Genomic DNA, 27,260 nt, shown 5'->3' with positions numbered 1-27,260 from the left:
ATATCTCAATACAGCTGTTATGAAAAAATATAGCCACAAAATGCTGAAGAACCAATAAGGATCTTGAGTAACCCCAACATGGGAGCTTCCATTTTCAGTCAATCATTCAAAGTCTAAAGTTGAGTGTTAAACATTCAACATTAGTTAAAACAGGATTGGCTGCTGGGTCTACTGCTGATTTGCTGTAGGGCCTTTGGCTTTTTTTTTTTTTGAGATAGGGTCTTACTCTGTCACCCAGGTTGGAGTGCAGTGGTGAGATCTTCGCTCACTGCTACCTCCATCTCCTGGGTTCAAGCAATTCTCCTGCCTCAGCCTCCCAAGTAGCTGGGATTAAAGGTGCACACCACCGTGCCTGGCTTGTTTTTGTATTTTTAGTAGAGACAGGGTTTCCCCATGTTGGCCAGGTTGGTCTTGAACTCCTGACCTCAAGTGATCTGCCTGCCTTGGCCTCCCAAAGTGCTGGGATTACAGGCCTGAGCCACCTCACCTGGCCACCTTTTGGTTTTTTGGACAGAATTCTTTCAACTGTAAGTCAGAAAACGAACACAAACAGGCTTAATCAAAATAACGATAGGAATTTGTCTCACATAATTGATGTCTAGGGTGGGTACTGGCTTCAGGCATCTAAACAGTGTTACTAGATCTTTGATTCTCTTGGCTGTTTCCTTTGTTGCCTTCATTCTTTGCTGGCTTTCTCTAGGTAGTAGGAAAAGATGGCCACCGGCAGTCCCACGATTATGACTCTTACAGCTCCAGATCAAAACAGACAGACTTTCCTGATACCTCTGAGAACAATTCCAGGGCAGTCCAGGGCTGGCTCACAGGCTATTCCTAGAGCCAGGGAGTAAGGTGAGCTTCAGCCAAGTCTGAGGCACAGAGCAGGATCACTCAAGAATGGGAAAAGAATGGCTCCCCGAAGGAAGAAAGGCTGGGAATACAAAATATATGTTCGCTATGCTAGGCAAAGCTGTAAAACTTGCAGAATGTCAAACATCATTTCAGCTCAATAAATATTTGCTGAATCAATGTAGGAACCCATAAAACAGAGCTGCTGTGGAGTACTTTTAAAGCATCATGTTCCAAACCCTGATTTCATATTTTAGAGAAGCAATAAAACACAATGGAAGTCAGACAGCGAGGGCATTAGTGAGATGCCATTTTAGCAGAGAGCTACTTCAATCAAGTATAACCTGCTCTAAGTTCCAGATTCCATCTGTATTACACAACAGAGATGCAGTGCTCAGAAAGAATATTCCCTGATTTAACCACCAAAAAAGCTAAGACTTGTCCTGTGTGAAGGAAGGCAGTTCAGGATGAAGTGTCCTGCTACCAGAGCAAACATTTCCTTCTCACTTGAACTGGTGATAATCCGGTGGGTTTCTGATCCAGGATCCAAACGCCTGCTTCCGGAGTGTGCTCCAGGCTTCCTGGTAAGAGGACGCAGCCTCCTTGTAATCTTGGTAGGTATCCAGCTTCTGCACCCTAATGCACACAGGCCACCAAATACACAGATTCTTACTGAACAGCACACCCTGGGGGCCACCAGACACCTGAGCAAGCAACTGGACAGACTTGTAATGAGAGACTTAGGAAGAGGAGTTCAGTATGCTTTTGTGAAAGTGGATCACACAAACTACGTTATTCTTGTCATACTCAACTAAAACAGGCAAGAAGCCAGGGGTAAAAAGCACTCAGGGTGCATAACATTGCTCCAAGAATGCATTCTCTGCAAGCCTGGCTGCTAAAATTGCCTGCCAGTTTCATCTAACAGCTACTGAACCAACCTGCTGCAGACTTTAACAATAGTTTTACCCAATGCCGTCACTTGGCAGCTCCTCATAACTTTACTCGTGCCACTGAACTTTCTTGAACAATATGTTACATTTCTTTTTTGAAAAATAAAGCCTCTAACCTTCCCTTTGTTCTTCAGATATACTGAAGACCACCCAGTCTGTGTATGTCTTGAATTTCAATTCTTGTATCCCAAATAAAACATTAAATTTAGAGATTTGTCTTTACATTTTTATTTTGACTTTTGACACTTTCCTAGAGCAACTCTGTCTCCTTTGTAGGGAATTCATGAGACAGCAACGTGAATTAAAACAGTTAAGAATGAACAGAATTCTAGGTTTCTATGGTCCTAGTGGAATCAGAGAAAATAAAAATAATTGTCTACTTTTTTGGTTTAAAAGTTTTCCAGGTGAGGCATGGTGGCTCACGCCTGTAATCCCAGCACTTTGGACTTTGAAAGGCCGAGGCGGGTGGATCCTCTGAGGTCAGGAGTTTGAGACCAGCCTGGCCATCAACCCCGTCTCCACTAAAAATACAAAATTAGCTGGGCATGGTGGCAGGCGCCTGTAGTCCCAGCTACCTGGGAGGCTGAGGCAGGAGAATCACTTGAACACGGGAAGTGGAGGTTCCTGTAAGCTAAGATTGTGCCACTGTATTACATAGCCTGGGCGACAGAGCGAGACACTGTCTCAAAAAAAAACAAAAAAAAAGTAACTACCAGTTATCAAAACCCTACTACAAACTAGGCTCCAGGTCATATGCAACACTTCCCTTAATCGTCTCAGTTACCCTGTCTCAAAAACAAACAAACAAACATGTCGGGCATGGTGGCTCACGTCTGTAATCCTGGCACTTTAGGAAGCTGAGGTGGGTGGATCACCTGAGGTCAGGAGTTCAAGACCAGCCTGGTCAACATGGTGAAACCCTATCCCTACTAAAAATACAAAAAATTAGTCGGGCGTGGTGGCATGCACCTATAATCCCAGCTACTCTGGAGACTGAGGCAGGAAAATCACTTGAACCTGGGGAGGCAGAGGTTGCAGTGAGGTGAGGTTGCGCCACTGCACTCCAGCCTGGTTAACAGGAGCAAAACTCTGTCTTAGAAGTATCTCCTTACCTCAATTCAGATTTGACATATAGAATATATGGAAACCCAAGAAAGAAGCCAACTGACCACAGATGCATCACTTCAGTATGTGTGATGGTGATGACAAGCGGCCAGCCTCTTCATATAGAAGCTTCTAGCTACTCCTTACTTTCCCCACTGGCATATAATGAAGGATTCACTTGGTCTTTGTCACCAGTTCCTGGGAACCTCTAAACTTTGGAGTTTCTGGAAGTGTCTTTGTCATGCATGGCAGATCTCTCTGATCACATGTGAGTTTATGTTTGAACAGGTAACTCATGGTGGGCCCCCGAGATAGTTTCAGGATGATACTGGTCATGCCAGAAAGACCAGCCATGTAGAGAATTAGGGCTCTGAGACATGTGATATCAGTTTGACCTCTTGGGAGAGGAGGGGGTTGGAGATTAAGTTCAATCACATCATGTGGCCAATAATTCAATCAATCATAATAGCTAATGAAACTCCAACAAAAACTTTGGACACTGATGTCTGAGTGAGATTCCTGGTTGGTGACGGACAGCAATGTGCTGGGAAGGTGATGTGTCCTGAGGACATGGAAGCTCTGCCTTTGGGACCCTCACATATCTTACTATATCCCTTACTATATCTCTCTCCTTTTGGCTAGTACTGATCTGTAGCCTTCATAATAAAACTTTAATGGCAACTATAGTGCTTTTCTGAGTTCTGAGAGATGTTCTAGTGAATAACTGAACATGAGGGGGAGTGGAGACACTCAAATTTGCAGCCAGTTGGTCAGAAGTATGGGTGGTTTGGGGCCCTCCTTAACTTGTGGCAGGTGTCTGAAATGAAGGCAGTTTTGTGGGAACTGTGTCCTTCACCTGTGAGACTTCACCTAACTCTAGATGGTCACTGTCAGAACGTCACTGCACCCACCTACTTGTTCCCAAGAGTGGTTTTAAAGTTCTCTACATTTTTGTTTGAAGAGCAATTTAAGTCATGGAGCTGCAAGTTCAAAAGGAAAAGAGGAGAGTAACACTTGTAACAGAATATATTGCTCTTAGAACACTCCCATTTCCACAGTGATCTCCATCTAGAGGTGGAATCAAAGGAGGGTCTGGAATGGCCAAGCCCCAGTTCTATCCTTAGTTTTTTATAACTCTATACCACCAAACTACCCATCCTCTGCATCTCACATCATGCATGTATCTGCAAAGAGAGCTATGGGGAAAGAAGAACTTGTCGTCAACAATAAGTGCCACAGGCTTGCCGAACCACTACTCCTGCCAAAGCTTCTTGCTACCCAGAAGCCAGAATCAAAACAGATGTCTTCCTAAATATGAGAAAACATAGGTCAATAGCATCACCTGAGGGAGTCTGGCCACTTGTCCCTTGCAATTCTGCTTAGCAGCTTCTGGAATGATCTAAACAGTTCCACTTTGCTGATTTGGGATCTGTTTGGAAAAAGAAGGCAAAGACGATTTATTAAGTGTTTAGTATGTTCCAAGCCCCTATCACAAAGATGCCAGGCTTCACATGGTTTTTAGGTTTGAAGATTTCACTTATATTTGGTGAGGAGAAAATCCAGATCTGGATGTCTGATTAGAGTGAGGTACAAAAATGAGTCTAACCTTAAGAAATATCATCAGCGGTGGGATCATTAAAGTGACAAGCCCAAATGGGTACCCTGAGGTGCAATTACAAAATTTTGCCCCAGGATATCTGTAAGACACTTCTGGCTACCTCCTTTCAAGGGAGCTGGCCCCTGTGGGTTTACAAGAAATTGAAAGCTTTGTTTCAGAGACATGAGTGCTGTTCCCTGTGTGAATCGTCATTATAAAATCCACTTGGACGAGCCGCCTGAGGCAGAATCCCCGGACTCCTGCCATGGGCATCACAGCCTTTAGAGACCAAGCGTTTGCTCCTAAACAACACAATTCTGGGTGGAGGTCATGGTTTGGAATACTTAAGGAAGTGAGTGTTGATTCTTTATGAGCCCACCCAGGCCTTCGTGGTTGCCTTCTTTTCCCTCATGTACACAATTCACGAGCTGCATCTAGAAACTGGGAAATGCTGTGTGTACCAACAACGTGCAGTCTCTCTTTCACGCACCACACCCTGCATCACCCCAGCAGACCAGCAGATCACACCCTCAGTGTGGACACCATGACCATAACTGGTCCACACCCTGCATCATCCAGCAGACCAGCAGACCATACCCTCAATGTGGACACCGTGACCATAACTGCTACACACCCTGCATCACCCCAGCAGACCAGCAGATCACACCCTCAGTGTGGACACCATGACCATAACTGGTTCATACCCTGCATCACCCCAGCACACCAGCAGACCATACCCTCAATGTGGACACCGTGACCATAACTGCTATACACCCTGCATCACCCCAGCAGACCAGCAGACCGCACCCTCAGCGTGGACACAGTGACCATAACTGGTCCACACCCTGCATCACCCCAGCAGACCAGCAGATCGCACCCTCAGCATGGACACTGTGACCATAACTGCTACACACCCTGTATCACCCCAGCAGACCAGCAGATCGCACCCTCAGCATGGACACTGTGACCATAACTGCTACACACCCTGTATCACCCCAGCAGACCAACAGATCGCACCCTCAGCATGAACACCGTGACCATAAATGGTACACACCCTGCATCATCCCAGCAGATTGCACCCTCAGCGTGGACACCATGACCGTAACTGGTACATGTGAAACAGAGAATTATGGAGTCTGCACAAAATCTCCTTTACCTGGCTGGAACCCAGCGAACTGCTGCTTAAAGGGGAACCCTGAGCCCTCAGACACTGCTCTCCCAAGGCCTTAGCTGGAGTGGCTGCTGGCACTCAGGAAGATGAGGCCATTTTAGCATGAAAACAAAGCAAAAATTAACGGAACTCTCATGAACAAATTAAAGAAAAATAATATAATTAGAGATGGCCAGACATGGTGGCTTATGCCTGTAATCCCAGCACTTTAGGAGGCTGAGGTGAGTGAGCAGATCATCTGAGGTCAGGAGTTCAAGACCAGCCTGGCTAACATGGTAAAACCCTGTCTCTACTAAAAATACAAAAACTAGCTGGGACTGGTGGTGCATGCCTGTAATCCCAGGTACTCAGGAGGCTGAAGCACAAGAATCACTTGAACCCAGGAGGCAGAGGTTGCAATGAGCCGAGACTGTGCCAGTGCACTCCAACCTGGGTGACAGAGATTCTGTCTCAAAAAAAAAAAAATATATATATACACACACACACACACACACACACACACACACACGTACATATATATAACTATGGGAAAAATATATGCAAAGAAAGCATTTGGTAGAATTCAACATCCTTTGAATTATTAAAAACCTTTTGGCAAACTAGGACTCGGGAAAAGTACTTACATTTATAAAGGGCAACTATAAAAAATCTATAGCAAACATATGTCCTTAAAATCAGGAATAGGACAAGGGGTACTTGCTATCACCGCTTTTATTCAACATTATACAGAAGGTTCTGGCCAGCAGAACGGAAAAGAAAGAGAAGTGAAAAACAAAAACCAAGTCATCATCTGCAGATGATTTGGATACTGTCAGTTCTAGTCAACACAGTAACGTAAGATAAATAAATAAAAGGAACAGAAGATTGGAAAGAAACACTACAGTTGACCCTTGGACAACACAGGCTTGAACTGTGTGGGTCCACTTACACACAGATTTTCTTCTGCCTCTGCAACCCCTGAGATAGCAGGACCAAAGCCTCCTCTTCTCCTCCTCCCCCTCAGCCTACTCAACATGAAGATGATGAAGATAAAGACCTTTATGATGATCCAGTTCCACTTAATGAATAAATATATTTTCTATTCCTTATGCTTTTCTCTCTGTTTTTTTTTGAGATGGAGTCTCACTCTGTGGCCCAGGCTGGAGTGCAGTGGTGTGATCTCGGCTCACTGCAACCTCTGCCTCTTATGTTCAAGCAATTCTCCTGCCTTGGCCTCCCAAGTAGCTGGGATTACAGGTGCGCACCATCAAGCCCAGCTAATTTTTGTATTTTCAGTAGAGACAAGGTTTCGCCATGTTGGCCAGACTGGTCTTTAACTCCTAACCTCTAGTAATCTGTCTGCCTCAGCCTCCCAAAGTGCTGGGATTACAGATGTAAGCCACAGCGGCTGGCCTATTCCTTATGATTTTCTTAATAACATTTTATTTTCTTTAGTTTGCTTTATTGTAAGAATACATATATAATACACATAACATACATAGTATGTGTTAATTGACTGTTTATGTCAAGGCTTCTGGTCAACAACAGGCTTGATGTTTTTGGAGACCCAAAAGTTACATGCAGATTTTTGACTGCAAGGGGGGTTTGCGCCACTAACACCCACATTGTTCAAAAGTCAGCTGTATTTGTACATGATGGTCTACAATTAAAAAGTCCCAAAAGAGGCTGGGTGTAGTGGCTTATATCTGTAACCCCAGCACTTTGGGAGGCTGAGGTGGCTGGATCACCTGAGGTCAGGAGTTCAAGACCAGCCTGCCCAACATGGCAAAATCCCATCTCTACTAAAAATACAAAAAATTAGCTGGGTGTGATGGCAGGTGTCTATAATCCCAGCTACTCGGGAGGCTGAGGCAGGAAAATTGCTTGAACCTGGGAGGCAGAGGTTGCAGTGAGCTGAGATTGTGCCACTGCACTCCAGCCTGGGCAATAAGAGTGAAACTGTCTCAAAAAGAAAAACAAAAAACAACAAAAAAAATCCTCCACAAATCCCAAAAGAATTCCCAGACAAATTGGTAGAATTATTATTCTTTTGGGGTTTTGTTGTTGTTGCTATTGTTTGTTTTTTTAGAGATTGGGGGGGGGTCTCATTTTGTTGCCCAGGCTGGTCTCGAACTCCCGGCTTCAAGCAATCCTCCAGCTCAGCCTCCCAAAGTGCTGGGATTATAGGAGTAGAATTATTATTCTAGTGATAATGGTAAGGTTAGTGTTTTTATCTAGCAACCAACAGTAATTGCCACAAAGAGGAACAAAAGCTTAATTGCGACAGCAATAACCAGAAAATGGGATAAAAAGCTACCTAAAAATAGCACCTGTGATAACCAAACTCCAGAATGGTCCCCAGTGATTCTTGCCTCCTGGTATTCATGCCCCTTTGCAGTCCCCTCCCACACTTAATAGGGCTGATCTGAATAACCATTAAGACATTACAGGTAGACTGTGGCTTCTGAGGCTAGGTCATGAAAGACACTGGCTTCTGCTTTGCTCTCCTGGATTGCCTGTTCTGGGGGAAGCCAGCCACTGGGTCGTGAAGCTGAATACTCTGGTAGCCTTGTGGAGAGGCCCTTGTTATAAGGAACTGAAACCTCCTGCCAACAGCTGACACTGACCTGTCAGCCATGCAAGGGAACCATTTTGGAACTGGATCTTTGAGCCCCAGTCAAGTCTTCAGATGACTGCAGCCGTGGCTGCCATAATGGACAGCAATTTCATAAACTGCTGGGCCACAATTACTTAGCTAAGCTCCTCCTCAATTCCAGAGCCATATAAACTATGTGAAATAATAAATGTATATTGTTGTTTTAAGCTGTTATTTTGGGGGCAATCTGTCACATAGAAACAGATAACTAATATACATTCAGGGAATACATCTAATACAAGATGTGAAAGATTTATATAAGAAAGCTATAAAACTTACTGAAGTTTATGAAAGAAGACCTCAATAAGTGAACATTCGAAAACTACCAGTTATAGGCCAGGTGCAGTGGCTCATGCTTGTAACCCAGCACTTTGGGAGGCCAAGGTGGGCAGATCACGAGGTCAGGAATTCAAGACCTGCCTGGCCAACATAGTGAAACCCCGTCTCTACTAAAAATGCAAAAAAAATTAGCGGGGCGTGCTGGCGGGCATCTGTAGTACCATCTACTTGGGAGGCTGTAGAGAGACAGATGGCTAATAAGTACATAAAAAGATGCTAAACACCATTTGTCATTAGGGAAATACAAATCAATGAGGCCGGGCGAGATGGCTCACACCTGTAATCCCAGCATTTTGGGAGGCTGAGGCGGGCGGATCACTTGAGGTCAGGGGTTTGAGACCAGCCTGGCCAACATGGCAAAACCCCATCTCTACTAAAAATATAAGAATTAGCCGGTGTGGTAGTGCATGCCTGTAATTCTAGCTACTAGGGAGGCTGAGGCAGGAGAACTGCTTGAACCCAGGGGGCAGAGGTTGCAGTGAGCCGAGATTTCGCCACTGCACTCCAGCTTTGGAGACAGAACAAGACTCCATCTCAAAAAAAAAAAAAAAAAAAGACTGTAATGAGATACCATTTCATACCCACTAGAATGACTACAATAAAAAAGACAATAACAAGTGTTGTAAAGGATGCAGGGTAATTGGAACTCTTATAGATTGCTGGTAGAACGTAAAATGGTACAGCTGCTAAGGAAAACAGTTTAGCAGTTCCTCAAAAAGTTAAACATAACAATTACCATATGACCCAGTACTACTACTCCTAGGTACACCCAAGAAAATTGCAAACATATGGCCATGCAAAAAGTGGTACATGAAATGTTCATAGTTCTGCATAGCAGCACTACTCACAATAGCCAAAGAGTGATACAACCTGAAAGTCCACCCATGAATGAACAGCAAACAAAATGTGGTATATCCACACTATGGGATATTACTCAGGTCATGAACAGTAATGAAGTACTGATACAGCTACCTCATGGATGTACCTCCAAAACACCATGCTAAGTGAAAGATGCCAGATACAAAAGGTCATATACTATATGATTCCAACGATAGAAAATGTCCAGAATAGACAAATCCACGGAGACAGGCAGTAAATTAAGTAAATTAGAGGTTTCCTAGGGTTGAGGAGAGCGAGGGAGAGATAGGTAGTGACTGCTAATGGGTATAGTTGTTCTTTTTGGGGTAATAAAAATGTTCTAGAATTAGATAGTGGTAAAGTGTGAGTTCACAGCCACCATCTCCGGCCCCAATATGCTGTACCTTGCCTGAAGACTTCCAATTGTTTTCTTCGTGGTTCCCTGTGGAAAGCCATTGGCAGTAACATCCAAAGGCTGCTCAGGAACTGCACTCCAGCTGATGGCTATGAAAAGGTAAGAGTCTAGGGTTAAAACTGTTCAATTTCCTGTGAATGTCAGAAGTACTTTAATAAAAATATTTCTCTGACTCTACAGACCCATGAGAGCTGGATATGATGTCACCGGCAACGACTGCTACTTGGATGCTTGGCCTCCAGGGTATAGTAGCCTAAGTGGTTCATAATTCATTATTATTATGATAGTTAACAATCACTGAGGATTTATTTGCTGGGCACAGAGTAAATCCATTAAATAGAATTTCTCACTGAATCTTCCCAATAACCCTGATAAATGATATTCTTCTAATCTGAAGACAAAGAAACTGAGGCCAAGGGAAGGTAAATAACATGCCAGGGGTCATAAGAGCATAAACCTGACCTAGTATGGGTGTCTCTAAAGCTCACACTACTGGCCACTAGAGTGGTGAACTGCCTTCCTAGGCTGGGAGGATGTGGACCCTCCGAGGCCACTTTCAGTCAGGGGAGCAGTTACTCCAGGGCAGGTCTAACCTGGATCTCTTACCTGCCCCACAAGGAACAAGTCGACCTGGGCTGTCAGCCCTTTTGGCCTGTACTGCACAGCGGCTCTGTTCAAATAGTAAATCTGACTGCAGTATTTTTAGTTCTTGAACTCCAAAGCCTTTTGGTAAAGCAGATACATTCTGACACCTAAATGTAGAGGGAAAATGCATTCAGTTTAGGCGCAAGCCTAGAGAAAACAGTATCTAGGATTGTGGCTCACATCATCAACCCGAGCCTCAGCAGGTGTGGGGATTTGTTTGTTTATTTGGGCAGACAGTGTTCCAGAATAGAATCAAGATTGCAAGAACCTCATGGCTGGAAGAAGATGCTTCTCCCTTATTCTGAACGGATAACAAAGAATCAAGTCAACACCCTTCAGGGATGTAACATCAAACTCCATTCCTGATACAGGCTTTGAGAAACTTGAAAAGTTTAAGCAGAAACATTAATGTGTTGGCACCTGCTTCCTAGGGAATTCTTCAAACACACCAAAACCCAAAATTATCCTATAATACAAAAGCTTCAGGCCGGGCGCGGTGGCTCATGCCTGTAATCCCAGCACTTTGGGAGGCCGAGGCAGGCGGATCACGAGGTCAGATCGAGACCACCCTGGCTAACATGGTGAAACCCCGTCTCTACTAAAAATACAAAAAACTAGCCGGGTGTGGTGGCGGGTGCCTGTAGTCCCAGCTACTCAGGAGGCTGAGCCAGGAGAATGGCCTGAACCTGGGAGGCGGAGCTTGCAGTGAGCCGAGATCGCGCCACTGCACTCCAGCCTGGGCAACAGAGCGAGACTCTGTCTCAAAAAAAATAAATAAATAAAAATAAAAATAAAAATAAATAAAAGCTTCATTTTTTTCTCTTGTATCTTTGAACAAACTAGGTGCCAACATGATGCTGGTCTAGAATGAAGCAGAAAGCAACTGCAAGTACCAGAATAGGAAAAACAGAAAACATCCTGGGTACAGTGCCTAGGGCTGCCTTTTTAAAAAAAAAATTTAGGGATATAGTTCACATACCATAAAATTTACCCATTTAAAGTGGGTAATTCGATTGTTTTTAGTATATTCATAGAACTGCACAACTATCATGGTAACGTAATTTAAGGAATTTTCATCACCCCAAAAAGAAACCTCGTAGCTATTAGCATTCACTCTCTGTTCCCTGGTAACCACTTAAATTTTTTTTTTTCTTTTTGAGATAGGGTGTCTGTTGCTCAGACTGGAGTGCAGTCGCATGATCTTGGCTCACTGCAACTTCTCAGGCGATCCTCCCACCTCCGCCTCCCAAGTTGCTGAGACTACAGGCATGCGCCACCATGTCCGACTAATTTTTAAATTTTTTGTAGAGATGGGGTTTTGTCATATTGCCTAGGCTGGTCTTGAACTCCTGGGCTCAAGCAATCCTCCCACTCCAGCCTCCCAAAGTGCTGGCATTACAGGCGTGAGCCACAGCACCTAGCCCGTGGTAACCACTAAGCTATTATCTGTCTTTATGGATTTGCGTGTTAGAGATATTTCACATAAATAAAATTATATAATATGTGATTTCTTTCACTTAGCATTATGTTTTCAAGTTCATCCATGCTGTAGCATGTATGAGTACTTTAGTTCTTTTTATGGCTGAATCATAGTGCGTTGTATGGATATATCACATTTGATTTATCCATTCATCCACTAATGGACATTTGTCTGTCTATTATGAATAACGCTGCTGTGAACATTTATGTACAGGTTTTTGTTATATATATATACACACATTGTTTTTTTATGAGACAGGGTCTCTATTGTCTAGGATGGATTACAGTGCTACAATCATGGTCCACTGCAGCCTCAACCTCCCGTGGCTCTGGTGATCCTCCCACATCAGCTCCCCATGCAGATGGGACTACAAGTGCGTGCCACCATGCCCGGCTAAGTTTTGTATTTTTTGTAGAGACAGGGTTTCCTCATGTTGCCCAGGTGGGTTTTGAACTCCTGGACTCAAGCAATCTGCCTGACTTGGCCTCCCAAGATGCTAGGATTATAGGCATGAGCTACTGTACCCGGCCTACTTGTGTGAATGTATGTTTTCATTTCTCTTGGGTTGTACCTAGGAGTGGAATTGCTGCGCCATATCTTGAGGCTTCACGTTTGATATGGGCCTACGAAGCTTGCCCTGGCCATGGCTTTGCCCTGCCCTCATTTACTAGAGCATTGAGTTTGGCTGCCTCCTTTAGGGAGACCACACTTGAGTGGTCATCCTTTGACTTTTATCTTAAAAAAAATTAAAACTAATGTTTAGGGCTGGGTGAGGTGGCTCATACTTATAATCCCAACACTTTGGCAGGCTAAGTGGGAGCAGTGCTTAAAGCCAGGAGTTCAAGACCAGCCTGGGTAACCCAACAACACCCCATCTCTACAAAAAAAATTTAAAAATCAGCCAAGTGTGGTGGCTTGTGCCTATAATCTTAGCTATTTGGAAGGTTGAGGCAGGAGGATCACTTGAGCGCAGGAACTGGAGGCTGTAGTAAACTCTGATTGTACCGCTGCACTCAAGCCTGGGTGAGACCCAGTGAAACTCTGTTGCTACAAAAACATTTTGAAAACCCCAAACTAATGTTTAGGGTTAAAAAACATATACAATGGCAATGTATGTATGCTGTAGAAAAATTAGAAAATACAGTAAAAACAAAGAAGAAAAAAACCACCCATAATACTACAACTCAGAGATTATTAATAATACCTTGCTGCTCATCCTCTTATAATTTTTCCTATGTGCGTATGTACTTTAAGACCAAAATTGGCTTTTTATTTTCTAAACTGTTCTTTAACCACTATGAACATGTTTCCACATTAAATATTCATCAATATTATTATTATTTTATTTGAGACAGGGTCTGTCACCCAGGCCGAAGTACAATGGAGTGATATTGGTTTACCGCAGCTTAATCTTCCCAGGGTCAAGTGATCCTCCTGCGTCAGCTTCCCTATTAGCTAGGACTACAGGTGTGTGCCACCACATCTGGCTAGTTTTTGTATTTTTTGTAGAGACGGGGTTTCCCATGTTACCTAGGCTGGTCTAGAACTTCTGGGCTCAAGCAGTCCGCCCCGCTCGACCTCCCAAAGTGCCGGGATTACAGTCATGAGCCACCATGCCCAGCCATTCATCAATATTATTTTTAACAACAACAAAGAAAACACTTAAACTCCTATTACTGGGCATTTCAGCTGTTTACTTTTTCTTTTTTAAAAAAATTAGTAGCCGGGTGCGGTGGCTCACACCTGTAATCCTAGCACTCTGGGAGGCTAAGGCGGGTGGATCACGTGAGGTCAGGAATTTGAGACCAGTCTGACCTGGTTGGTCATGGAGTGCCTGACCAACATGGTGAAACCTTGTCTCTACTAAAAACACAAAAATAAGCTGGGCGTGGTGGCACACGCCTGTAGTCCCAGCTACTCATGAAGCTGAGGCAGGAGAATCACTTGAACCTGGGAGGCGGAGGCTGCAGGAGCCGAGAGCACACCACTGCACTCCAGCCTGGGTGACAGAGCAAGACTCCATCTCAAAACCAAACAAACAAAAATTATATACAAAGCTAAATGTTCAAATACTTTATTTCCTTAAGACAAATTCCTGGAAGTGGAACTGCTGGATCAAAAGGTAAGGCGATGCTTAATGCTCTTAGGGCCCTACTCTCAGACTGCCTCTTGGAATGACTTCCAATTGAGCCCTCCCTACCCTCTCACCTTCCAGTCAGTGCTCTCTGCATGGCTTCCTGGCTGTATGGGCACTTCCCAATGACCACAGCTGACAGGTAGATAGGTTCTTCCAGGAAATGCATCAACAGTGCCCCTTGGCATCCGAGGACATTCCATCGGGCCATCTTGTCACTGCAGGACATGGAGCGCGTTCTGTCTCCACGGCCTGGCTTCACTCGGAGCAGCCCCACCTGGTGAAATGCAGCACCAGGCTTCCCGGAGTCTCCAGCTTCTCCAGGTACACATTTGGCTCCAGTTCTATAAACGTCTATCACTTTGGCACTACCAGGGGCTATTCTGGTGACAGCTGCCAGTCCCTCTACAGTGAGATTACAGCTGTTGATGCCTGGTGAGATTGGGCCACTTTCCTGCTTGCCAAAACTCTGATGGTGAGCGGCTCCGTTGGTGACCTCCCTGGCCGCAGTCACAGGCTCAAGCCTCATCTTTTTGGTTACAGGACTGTCAAGGTCTTCACATTTTCTTTCATTTCCAGGAGCTTCCAGGTTACTGCTGGCTTCTACTGATGAGCTGCTGGCCCAATCTCTGATGACAGGACAGCAAGGCTGATCTTCAAACTCAAGCATTGGAATGATGGAGGCATCCCCACCTGCAGAGAATGAACCCCCCCCTTAAACAAATGGTTCTCAAGTGAGGTCCCTGGACCAGCCACAGTGGGATCTCTTGGGAATTCATCAGAAATGCAAACTCTTGGGACCCACAGTAGACCTGCTGAATCAGAAACTCTGGAGGCACAGCCCAGCCGTGTGTGTCTAACAAGCTCTCCCGGTGATTCTGATGCAAGCTCAAGTTTGAGAACTGCTGACTTCATCTATTCTCCCAGCTGACCTGAGATGAGTTAAGAGCACAGGCACAAACTTCCCTAATAAGAATTCTCTGAGACTCTTGTTGAAGACTCTATGCTGGAGCCAGTGAGTTGGAATTTCTGGAGAAGGGTATGCAAAACAGAACACTTTAACCAAGATCTGAGATAATTTTTATCTCTAGGAAGTTTTGGAAACATGGGTTTAGACCAGGGTTCTCAAGCACTGTACTAATGACATTTTTTTGAGATGCAGTCTGGCTCTGTCACCCAAGCTGGAGTGCAGTGGTGTGATCTTGCCTCACTGCAATCTCTGCCTCCTGGGTTCAAGTGATTCTCCTGCCTCAGCCTCCTGAGTAGCTGGGATTACATGCGCACATCACCATGCCTGGCTAAATTTTGTATTTTTAGTAGAGACGAGGTTTCACCATGTTGGCCAGTCTGGTCTTGAACTCCTGATCTCAAGTGATCTGCCTGCCTTGGCCTCCCAAGGTGCTGGGATTACAGGCGTGAGCCAGCGTGCCTCGCCACTAATGACACTTTGGACTGTATCACTTTTTGCTGTGGGGGCTGTCCTACGTATTATAGGATATTTAGCAGCATACCTGGTCTCTACCTACTAGATGCCAATAGCACTACCAGTCCCAGTATGAAAATAAAGAATGTCTCCAGATGTTGCCAAAAGTCTCCTGGGGAGCTAAACTTCCCAAATTGAGAACCACTGGCTTAGAATGAACAAGGTTTCCCAAGTGCATTTTGTGGAATGCTATTCTCTAAGATGCTTTGGAAAACAAAAGTGGGTGGTTTCTTTCATAAAGAAATTTGGCAGGCAGGGCGTGGTGGCTCATGCCTGTAATCCCAGCACTTTGGGAGGCCAAGGTGGGTGGATCACGAGGTGAGGAGTTCGAGACCAGCCTGGCCAATATGGTGAAACCGTCTTTACTAAGAATACGAAAATTAGCTGGGCGTGGTGGTGGGCACCTGTAGTCCCAGCTACTCAGGAGGCTGAGGCAGAAGAATCGCTTGAACCCAGGAGGCGGAGGTTGCAGTGAGCCGAGAATGTGCCACTGCACTCCAGCCTGGGCAACAGAGCGAGACTCCATCTCAAAAAAAAGGAAAAGAAATTTGGCAACCATTACTCAAAATTTCCCCATCTTGGAGATTTTATGATGCATGGCCCCACAGTAAAGACTCTAAAGTAAATTACACACCTAGTGTAAACCAGTGTTTCCAAAATTTCCAGTGTTCCCTCTTGCTGGTTTAGAGATTTCTGATCTCCTCTGTCCTTATAGGAAACTGAAGAAAACTAGAGGTCAGTAAGAACCACAGCTCTCCCTTGAGAAGGGAAATATTTCTTCAAACACTAATCTAATGAATGTTGCTTTTCTAAAGCGTATAAATAATACATCTGTAATCTTTATAACTCAAGAGTGGGACAGGCAAGAGATACAGAAGTGGGAATGTATCTGGAGAGGTTGGCTGGCTAACTTCCAGAGACCTCACAAGGTCACAGTGACTTTGGAGAACTCACCAGGGTCCATCTCCCACGCTGCAGGGTTGGAGACTGATCTTGACAGAATGCCTGAATGCAAGAGCCTGACTCATGCTAATAAAACTCATAAGTAAGAGCCTGAAGTAGCTAACCCAGTCAACAAATTATTAATTAGTAATAGGATGTGAATGCCAAGGGAGCCAGAGAGTCACATTCTCTAGGTAATGTTCTTTCTGCAGACAAACCTTGGGAGGACATCACATTTTAAAAGATTACCAGCAAAATTTCCAGAAGATTTTTTTTTTTTTTTTTTTTTTTGAGACGGAGTCTCGCTCTGTCGCCCAGGCTGGAGTGCAGTGGCGCGATCTCGGCTCACTGCAAGCTCCGCCTCCCGGGTTCACGCCATTCTCCTGCCTCAGCCTCCCGAGTAGCTGGGACTACAGGCGCCCACAACTGCGCCCGGCTAATTTTTTGTATTTTTAGTAGAGACGGGGTTTCACCGTGGTCTCGATCTCCTGACCTTGTGATCCGCCCGCCTCGGCCTCCCAAAGTGCTGGGATTACAGGCGTGAGCCACCGCGCCCGGCCCAGAAGATTTTTAAGATGAGCAGAGGGTTGCCAACTTTTTATTCCATCAAGGAGGATCTTTAAAAATCTCAATTACTGGTCAGGCACGGTGGCTCACACCTGTAATCCCAGCACTTTGGGAGGCCAAGGCGGGCGAATTACTTGAGGTCAGGAGTTCGAGAACAGCCTGGCCAATGTGGTGAAATCCCGTTTCTACTAAAAATACAAAACAATTAGCTGGATGTGGTGGTGCACGCCTATAATCCCACCTACTCGGGAGGCCAAGGCAGGAGAATCGCCTGAACCCGGGAGGTGGAGGATGCAATGAACCGAGATCGAGAAAAAAAAAAAATTCAATCACCATCACTTAAAAAAAAAATAACTCTCACATCCTTTAAAGTGAAAGAAATTAGTTTTGCAAAATTCACTACATAGTCTTGAGCTTTCTTGTTTTTTCATGGACTGTTCTCACAGATCAGCACCTGTTTGCAGACCACTGACTTGTGGAGTTTGATTAGGGCATAATCAAACTCCGTAAATGTCCAGTATTTTGGCTTCCCTGGGCCACACTGGAAGAATAAACATTGTCTTGGGCCACACACAACACAATACACGAACACAAATGATAGCTGATGAACTAAAAAAAAAAAAAAAAAAAAAAAATCGCAAGAAAAATCTCACAACGTTTTAAGAAAGTTTAAGAATTTGTCTTGGGTCACATTCAAAGCCGTCCTGGGCCCACATGTAACCAGGCGGGCCGTGGGTTAGATAAGTTTGGATTAGGCCATCAGGCTGTGATCCTCAGATGCATCTTTCTCCACAATAAGGCTATACCTGTCACTGGGATCGCCCTGGTCCTAGCTACTCAATGTGTGGTCTACGGACCCACACCGCTGGCATGCTTTGGGAGTTGGCTAGAAATGTAGAACCTCAGGCCCCACTCCAGACCTAATGAATCTGAATCTGCATGTTCCCCAGGAGATTCATGTGCATATTACAGCTTGAGAGGAGCTGATTAGGAAACATCCTTTGGGCCTTGGACTAGGGCCCTTACAGGTAAGAATAGAGCGTGGATGAGCGCTGCCTACCTCTGTGTGTCATTTTTCTGGGCTTTGACTCTTAAACTCTTTTCTCACACTCTTTCCTTCTTTCTTTTTTTTTTTTTTTTTTTGGATGGAGTCTTGCCCTGTCATCCAGGCTGGAGTGCAATGGTGCAATCTCGGCTCACTGCAACCTCTGCCTCCTGGGTTCAAACGATTCTCCTGCCTCAGCCTCCCGAGTAGCTGGGATTACAGGCATGCACCACCATGCCCAGCTAATTTTGTATATATAGTAGAGACAGGGTTTCTCCATGTTGGTCAAGCTGGTCTGAAACTCCCGACCTCAGGTGATCCGCCCACCTTGGCCTCCCAAAGTGCTGTGATTACAGGTATGAGCCACCGTGTAATTGGTCTCATTCTTTCTTTTTTTTTTTTTTTTTTTTTTGGGCCGGAGTCTCGCTGTGTCTCCCAGGCTGGAGTGCGGTGGCGCGATCTCGGCTCACTGCAAGCTCCGCCTCCTGGGTTCACGCCATTCTCCCGCCTCAGCCTCCGAGTAGCTGGGACTACAGGCGCCCACCACCACGCCCGGCTAATTTTTTGTATTTTTAGTAGAGACGGGGTTTCACCGTGTTAGCCAGGATGGTCTTGATCTCCTGACCTCGTGATCCGCCCGTCTCGGCCTCCCAAAGTGCTGGGATTACAGGCTTGAGCCACCGCGCCCGGCCTCATTCTTTCTTAAGTTGTATCTGTAGTTTCAACTGGAGTTATGATCAGATCTAGACAGCTATTCTATTTTTTCCTAGTGATTTCTTATCTCTGCTCTAATTGCATGTGTTAGTTTTAAAGCTTAAAAGTTTTAAAGTTTAATTTTATATCCTTATTTCAAAGCTTTCAGGGTGAGAAAATTTTGCTGCCATCCTGAGTTGTTATCCACAAAAGGCAGAAGTTATTTTCAATTTTTAAGAAAGAAAAACAAAAGGTAGAAATGATGCCCCCCTCACCCCAGGCTAGGTCTTCCTGTCTTATGCAGCCATAGCACCCGAACATACCCTTACAACCCATCAAAATTTACCCTAACCATGACTGTCTACATTCCCTAAAAGACTACGAAGGTAAGCAATGTGCTAGTCTTATTCACTTCTGTACACTCAGTATGTCATATCGTGCCTGACAAACAGCAGAAAGTATTTGTTCAACGACTGAATGAATGAAATGAGTTTTAGGATATGTTACTATAGGACTTCTAAGCCCCATGTTGGCTTCACATCTTGTGAGGTTTCAGCCTTATGCCCCTAATCCTGATTCTGAGAATTGACTAATAGTGTGAGTGAGACTCTATACCTCTTACCTCTGCCTTCTCTTTAGATGAAACCTTTAGAAATGATTAGGTACACTGGCCTGTCATAAAAAGGCACTGTCACTACTTGTGGCTACTTCAGCCATTAGTGCTTTTCAGGAAAAACCTATCTATGGATAACACAACCATAAGGAAGTAGTCCATGTAACATTAATCCAAAGGCTTGAATATACTTACAGGGTGTGTGGCTGGAGAAAAACACGAAAATGAGGTCTCGTCTGAGTTTCCACAGTCCTTTTTGAGTTCCTGGGACAAAGATGCTATCCTCTTTCAGGGTGGCTGCCAACTGGAGTTGATGGAGAAGGTACCTAAGGGTTGCAAGATGTTATTAGGATGAACAACCAATCTCTGTGGTTAAGGGGAAAGCCTCTGGTAGGGTGATTACTAAGACAGAAGTACTGTAGACTAGTGGGACTGGTAGGGATTGGGAATTATGAGAATGCTCTAGACCAGTGATTCTCAAAGTGTGGTCCCTGCACCAGCAGCATCAGCATCACCTGGGAATTTGTTAGCCCTCCAAATTTCAACTGGCCTCTGTTGCTCACATCTATAACCCCAGCTACTTGGGAGACTGAGGCAGGAGGACTGCTTAAACCCCGGAGTTTGAGGCTGTAGTGAGTTACGATTGTGCCACTGTGCTTCAACTTGGGTGACAGAGTGAGACTCCATTTTTTTTTTTTTTAAAGAAAAAAAAAGAAAAGAAACTCAATTGCTGAGGTTCCACCCTAGATCTGCTGAATCAGAATCTCTGCGGCTCAGCAATCTGGGTTTTAACAAACCTTCCAGGTTGTTCTGATGCACAATCAAGTTTGAGAACCACTAGTCCAGGTCAGGCATGCGGCTCATGACTGTAAATCCAGCACTTTAGGAGGCCAAGGCAGGAGGGTTGTTTGAGCCCAGGAATCCAAGACCAGCCTGGGTAGCATAGTGACACCCTGTCTCTAAAGGCTGCAATGAGCTGAGATAACATCACTGCACTCTAGCCTAGGTGACAGAGCAAGACCCAGTGTCAAAAAAAAAAAAAAAAAAAAAAAAGAGAGAGACCACCACTAGTCAAGACCACATTGCTACTCAAAGTGTAGTTTATAGACTAATATAATCTGTATTACCTAGGAGCTTATTAGAAATGTAAATTCCAGGTGAGGCGTGGTGGCTCACGCCTGTAATCCCAGCACTTTGGGAGGCTGAGGCGTGTGGATAACGATGTCAGGAGTTCGAGACCAACCTGGCCAGCATGGTGAAACCCCATCTCTACTAAAAATACAAAAAATCAGTTGAGCATGGTGGCGCATGCCTGTAGTCTCAGCTACTTGGGAGGCTGTGGCAGGAGAACTGCTTGAACCCAGCAGGCGCAGGCTGCAGTGAGCCGACATTGTGCCACTGCACTCCAGCCTGGGCAACAGAGCAAGACTCCGTCTCAAAAACAAACAAACAAAAAACCCCAAAAAACAAAAACGGCCAGGCACAGTGGCTCACGCCTGTAATCCCAGCATCTTGGGAGGCTGAAGCAGGCAGATCACAAGGTCAGGAGATCGAGACCATCCTAGCTAACACGATGAAACCCCGTCTATCCTAAAAATACAGGAAAAAAAAAATTAGCCAGGCGTGGTGGCGGGTGCCTATAGTCCCAGCTACTTGGGAGGCCGAGGCAGAAGAATGGCATGAACCCGGGAGGCGGAGGTTGCAGTGAGCCGAGATAGCGCCACTGCACTCCAGCCTGGGCGACAGAGCAAGACTCCGTCTCAAAAACAAGCAAACAAACAAAAAAACCCCGGAAATTCTGGGACTCTCACCCCAGCCCTGCTGAACCATACTCTGGGGATGTGGCTTTACCTTTGGAAACTCCTTCTGGCTATGACCTCAGCATGGCTATCATTGAGGATGTCTCCTGTGGCAAAGATAGGATACCAGGTGAAGACATATGGAAGCTGGAGAGGCTCTGGTTCCTAGAGGCAGAACACAGCAGTTCCACCAGCACCCAGGATGGCCATGTAGCTCCTGGAGAGCTTTGTCAGAAGGCACCACAATCACGAATAACAATGCATTGGCTGTAGGGTTTCTCAACCCAGCACTGTAGACATTTTGGGCCAGAAAATTCTTTGTTGTGGGGGGTCTATCCCAAACACTGTAGACTGTTTATTAGTAGTATTCCTTGCCTCTACCCATGAGATGCCACTAGCACCCCTCTCTCAGTTGTAACAACTAAAAATGTCTCCAGACATTGTCAAATGTCCTCTGGGGTGCAAATCACCCCTAGTTGAGAAACACGAATGTATAGAAAAACCTTATCTGGAGAACAAGGGTCCAGATCTTTTGTACAGAGGTATCATACTTGTGCTCATGGTGATACAATTCCATCTAATCCAATCCACAGTGATCCTGGAACAGGTTCCTCATATACAGGCAAGGACAATGGTGGAAGCCAACTCAAAAAGGAACCTGCTAGCTAGAAGAAGAGGTAAAGATCCCAGGTCTCGGCCAGTCACGCAGTGGCTCATGCCTGTAATCCCAGCACTTTGGGAGGCCAAGGCAGGAGGATAGCTTGAGGCTGGGAGTTTGAGACCAGCCTCGCCAACACAGTTAGACCAAGTCTCTACAAAATGAAAATGAAAAAAATTAGCTGGGCATAGTGGTGCACACCTGTAGTCCAGCTACTCAGGAGGCTGAAGCGGGAGGATCACTTGAGCCCAGGAGTTCAAGGCTGCAGTGAGCGATGATGGTGCCATTGTACTCCAGTGAGACCCTGTCTCTTAAAAAAAAAAAGAGGCTGGGAGCGGTAGCTCAAGCCTGTAATCCCAGCACTTTGGGAGGCCGAGACGGGCGGATCATGAGGTCAGAAGATAGAGACCATCCTGGCTAACAAGATGAAACCCCGTCTCTACTAAAAAATACAAAAAAACTAGCCAGGCGAGGTGGCGGGCGCCTGTAGTCCCAGCTGCTCGGGAGGCTGAGGCAGGAGAATGGTGCAAACCCAGGAGGCAGAGCTTGCAGTGAGCTCAGATCCGGCAACTGCACTCCAGCCTGGGCGACAGAGCGAGACTCCATTTCAAAAAAAAAAAAAAAAGAAAAAGAAACAACAAAACAAACAAATAAAAACCCCCAGATCTCTAAGGAATTTAAGGAATTTTCATATTCTTGTTGAGGCCCAAAGCTTCCTGTCATTCAAGACTGCTTGCCAGGTGCGTTGGCTCACACCTTTAATCCTAGCACTTTGGGAGACCAATGCTGGCGGATCACCTGAGGTCAGGAGGTCAAGACCAGCTTGGCCAGCATGGTGAAACCCTGTCTCTACAAAAATACAAAAATTAGCCAGGCATGATGGCAGGTGCCTGTAATCCCAGCTACTCAGGAGGCTGAGGCGGGAGAATCGCTTAAACCCGGGAAGGGGAGGTTGCAGAGCAGTGAGTCGAGATCGCGCCATTGCACTCCAGCCTGGGCGACGGAGCGAGACTCCAAGCAAAAAAAAAAAAGATTGCTTTCTAGGGCTTCAGAAACCACTCAAGCTGCATCCTGTACCAGCTACAGAGCCCCAAAGCCTTCCAGACCCAATGTGGAACAGCTAAGCCCAGGGAATCTGGTTTGAGCATGAAAATACTGGCTAGCTTTCAGTTATTCGGAAAGCATGTTCCTAAAGGCCTCTGCTTTGATGGTGGATTTCCATTCTCCAAGTGAGTACTGTCCTTCCAACTGGACTGACAGTCAGTAGGAAACAAATGCTATGCGCCTCAACTGACATGGCCCTTCTTCTCTGACAAGGAGAGTAAAACATGGACACTGGTTTCCAAAGCTAAATCTTTGTTTAGACTCCCACCCATGCTTACCGCTCTTCCTCATTTTGGACTGGCCTATGCATTTTGTTCCCGTTCCCATTGAGACAACTTCCTTTGTCACTGTGGGAAAAAAACAAATCGTGTGAGTTCTGAGAAACGGAATGTTCCCCAGTGCTCAGGTGCAATCAGCCTGCACACTCCTCCAGGAGATTCTCAGAGGCCCACTCAACCAAGGCCTGCGGTTCCAGCACGGTGGTCTCCCACCATCAGAGGTACTGTGCCACCTAGCGGAGCACAAGCACACATGCCTAACATTGTAGTTCACACCCTACCCACGACTGTCCCTGCACAGTACAGCAATGTATAATTTTATCATCTTCCACAGCGAGGAGCGTGCCAAGGAGAAAAAGTGTTACCTTGTGCCGGCTTATCAGGGGTGTTGCAGTCCTCGTCAGCTGGAGATTGTATCTTCACCACAGCTGCCAACAATGTCCACTCATGGTTTGGCTCAGGCTTCCCCTTCTTGGGCAGCCTGATGCCATAGTGCTCATAGCACAGCAGAGCAATCTCATCTGCGGTCCACATGGTCTGAGCTGGTGCTGAGACCTTGATCAAAAACCACAACCATCAGAAGTACGGAAAGGAGAACCAGTGCATGATGCTACAGCCTCTCATATCCACGCTTCAAGTCTTTTAAATGGAGCCCAACTAGTCAGACCGAGGTTTCCCTATCTGGAACTCTACGGATCATTTTCTCCTCCTATCTCCCTGCCCCCTTTTCATTTTTAATGAAAGATCAAAGAAACCTCAAGTTCTACCAATTCCCCAAAACACTGTTTCAAGTTTTTTTTTTTTTTAATGTTAGATATCTGATACATTTCTAATGAGTCTGCATCCTCTACTCCACATTAAAGGACACGAGAAGGAAATGTCCTCACTACTCCAATTTTCACTGGAAACAGCACGTAAAGGATTGCAGACTCACTTGCTTTGGGCAGACCCTCACTGTATAAGGTTTATCTTTCTGGGCAGATGTTCTTATCTGTCCTCTTTTTCCAGGCATTTTATTTTTCTCTTCTTTCCCCTACAGCAGAGTGGTTCTCTACCGCCCTCGAGTAAATCCCCACTGAGATGTTTCTCAGCAGTTATGTGTTCTCATAGAGCTCTACTTAAGGGTGTGGGCTTTGGAGTCAACCTTTCTGGGTTCTAATTTTGGCTTTCCCACAAATTAACTGCGATGCTGAATAGACTACTTAACCTTGCTGTGTCTGTTTCTTCATCTGTCAAAAAAGTGATAATAATAATATCTAACCTATTTAGATTATTGTGAAGATTAAATAATACTTAGGGTTACTGTGAGGGTTAAATAATACTTATAAAAAGCAATTGCTACAATGTTGAGAATAATTAAGGTCAACTGTGATTACTATTACAAGAAATAACATTTGATGATTTTCCTGGTTAATTTGCCTTTAGCTACTTGGTGGTGGGGGTGAAAGGGGGAGGGCTGTAATGGGCACAGAAAGCCATGAAGAAAAAAACCATCAAGCAGATCCCTAGGATACTTTGCAGGGAAATCTCACTCTTGGCCCTATCAATGCTCACTGGATACATTCTGACCTCATTTGGACTCAATATACAAAAAGCTTCTTAGTAGAAAATGAGCTTGTATGGTGATAGACATAGCTAAGCACTGTAAAACAAAACTGAAGGCTGGGCGCGGTGGCTCACCTGAGGTCAGGAGTTCGAGACCTGCCTGGCCAACGTGGTGAAACTCTGTCTCTACTGAAAATACAAAAATTAGCCGGGCGTGATGACGCGTGCCTGTAGTCTCAGCTACTCGGGAGGCTGAAGCAGGAGAATCGCTTGAACCCGGGAGGCGGAGGTCGCAATGAGCCGAGATTGTGCCACTGCACTCCAGGCTGGGTGACAGAGGGAGACTCCGTCTCAAAAAAAACAAAAAAGGCTTTCCTGAGTCCCAGTTCAGGTAGCTTTTGAAAGATAGTATTGCTATGAATCCCCCTGCAGCACAATGTGCAGGCTTGCTACTGTAGCGAACCATAATGGTAAATCAGACCATAGTGATTTCAAACAAAAATTTGCAGGAAGTGAGACACGGTGACCTGAAAGAGCGCCAGCGCAAGCCTTGTCAAAAGAAAGCACAGGGGATCGTAGAATCCTCATTTGGAAGGGACTCACCTCTCATTTCTAGGGAGACATCACAAGGCAGTATAGTTTATGAAGACCACCTGGCCATCGACCTGAAACTAAACCAGAGGTGCAATTCATAAACCTCAATAGCCAAGGCAGGTAGAAGTTGCCAGAAGAAACAGTGACTCCCTAAAACGAAGCAGCCCAGAACGGCATCATCTCACTCAGGTAGTTGAGTCTGAATGGGCATGCACAATTGTTGGAATGAATAAATGTTCTGCTACACTGGGTCCATCATAATTCGAGCCTAAACCCCCTCCTAGATCTTGAAAAACTTGAAGAACTTATTAGCTGAAAATAACAGCTCAGTTAAACAGGCATGTATTTGCCCACAAGACCGCATCTCTGAACAGTTTCAACAAGCGAAAAAACTGACGTCCTTTCCAAAGAAAAGGAAATCGGCTGCCAGGGGAGAAAAGGCTTTAGCGATGCTCGGAAGGGACTCCTGCTTTCACGCTGCCTCCCTTCCTAATACTTCCGGAAGCAGAGCCCCTTCCCGGCCGCTGGAGAAGCCCGGGTGGGACCCCAAGTCGGCCAGTTACAGGACAGGAGGCGCCAGGCAAGGCACTGAGGTCGTGCAGTGGGAACAGCGTGAGAGCCTGACCCACTAGGTCCTGAGGCTGCCAGGCCAGAGGCCCCGCGCTCGCCCGCAGCAGGAGCTCTTCACGCGCCGGCTGCTGACAGTTCCAGGCGTGGAACGCCTTCCCACGTGAAATACGTCCCAGAAGATACGGTCCTCACAACCTCTTCCCTCAAAAACAGACTCGGTAAAGTTAGCCCGGATGCACCTGCCCCGTCTCCCCACTGCTTCGCTGAGGTTCCCCTCCCACCTCCACCACACGCGCCTCGGAGATAGCGAGGAGAATCCGCCTGCGAGACGGACGTGACGTCACAATGCCGCCAGTTCCTTCCGGCTCCCGCCCCCAGAGGCGCGCAGTGCACGCCGGGCCTTGTAGTTTTTCCGGGGAGTCGGTGCCAGGGCCGAGATTCCCGCGCTTCAAGTCCCGCAGCACGGGCAGCGTCCTAGGGATGCGTGAAACCGGATGATGGGAGCCACCTGCTGGCTTAGATATGCCTTCAGCTAGAACTAGAATGATGTATCTTGCAGCACTACCCTGAATGTTTTTTTTTGTTTGTTTTTTTTTTTTTTGAGACGTAGTTTCACTCTGTTGCTCAGGCTGGAGTGTAAAGGCGCGATCTCGGCTCACTGCAACCTTCGCCTCCCGTTTCAAGCTGGTCTCCTGACTAGGCTGAATTTCTGTCTATAACATCACTGTCCAATAGATATATAATTCGAATCATATACGTAATCTAAAAATTTCCAGTAGCCGGCCGGGCGCGGTGGCTCAAGCCTGTAGTCCCAGTACTTTGGCAGGCGAGACGGGCAGATCGCGAGGTCAGGAGATCGAGACCATCCTGGCTAACATGGTGAAACCCCGTCTGGAACTGGAACTGGAACTGGAAAAAAAAATTTCCAGTAGCCTCATTAAAAAAGTCAAAATAGAAACAATCAGATATTTTATTTAACCCACAAATCCCAAATAGTATTATTTCAACATATAATCAAAAATTTTTTTGAGATGGAGTCTTGCTTTGTCGCCCAGGCTGGAGTTGCAGTGGCGCAATCTGGGATTGTAACCTGGGATTACAGATGCCTGCCATCACTCCGGCTAGTTTTTGTTATTTTTAGTAGAGACGGGGTTTCGCCATGTTATCTAGGCTGGTCTTGAACTCCTGACCTCAA

The 27,260-nt window shown here is 45.7% G+C and overlaps 1 protein-coding gene across 2 annotated transcripts; it reads right to left on the bottom strand.

The window, feature by feature from the left end:
- Positions 1–1,059: 1,059 nt before the first annotated feature.
- Positions 1,060–26,428, bottom strand: ADAT1 (adenosine deaminase tRNA specific 1). 2 transcript variants are annotated; one of them, XM_009196887.3, is made up of 11 exons: positions 26,347–26,428; positions 25,505–25,572; positions 23,722–23,911; positions 23,357–23,425; positions 21,369–21,423; positions 19,713–19,843; positions 14,249–14,867; positions 10,522–10,667; positions 9,905–10,004; positions 4,243–4,329; positions 1,060–1,482 (listed from the first exon to the last, which is right to left on the bottom strand). In XM_009196887.3, exons 3-11 carry the CDS (start codon positions 23,888–23,890, stop codon positions 1,350–1,352), a joined length of 1,509 nt encoding a protein of 502 aa, XP_009195151.2. In that variant the 5' UTR covers positions 23,891–23,911; positions 25,505–25,572; positions 26,347–26,428; the 3' UTR covers positions 1,060–1,349. The 2 variants fall into 2 exon arrangements, with proteins under 2 accessions (XP_009195151.2, XP_009195149.2); XM_009196885.4 differs by having other exon boundaries at positions 25,505–26,382.
- Positions 26,429–27,260: the final 832 nt, after the last annotated feature.

This window comes from Papio anubis, chromosome 18 (genome assembly GCF_008728515.1).
Source record: "Papio anubis isolate 15944 chromosome 18, Panubis1.0, whole genome shotgun sequence".
NCBI classification, from domain to species: Eukaryota; Metazoa; Chordata; class Mammalia; order Primates; family Cercopithecidae; genus Papio; species Papio anubis.
The sequence above is the reverse complement of the archived record's forward strand: the minus strand, read 5'-3'. Positions and strand labels throughout refer to the sequence as shown.

Bases quoted from the DNA above. Each gene is read 5' to 3' on its own strand.
- ADAT1 (XM_009196887.3), bottom strand. From the start codon at position 23,890: ATGTGGACCGCAGATGAGATTGCTCTGCTGTGCTATGAGCACTATGGC. The intron at 10,668-14,248 runs GTGAGAGGGTAG...CTCTACATTTAG, and splicing joins CAGAGAGCACTGACTGGAAG to GTGTCAGAATGTATCTGCTT. The intron at 4,330-9,904 runs GTACAGCATATT...TTTTCCAAACAG, and splicing joins ATTGGAAGTCTTCAGGCAAG to ATCCCAAATCAGCAAAGTGG.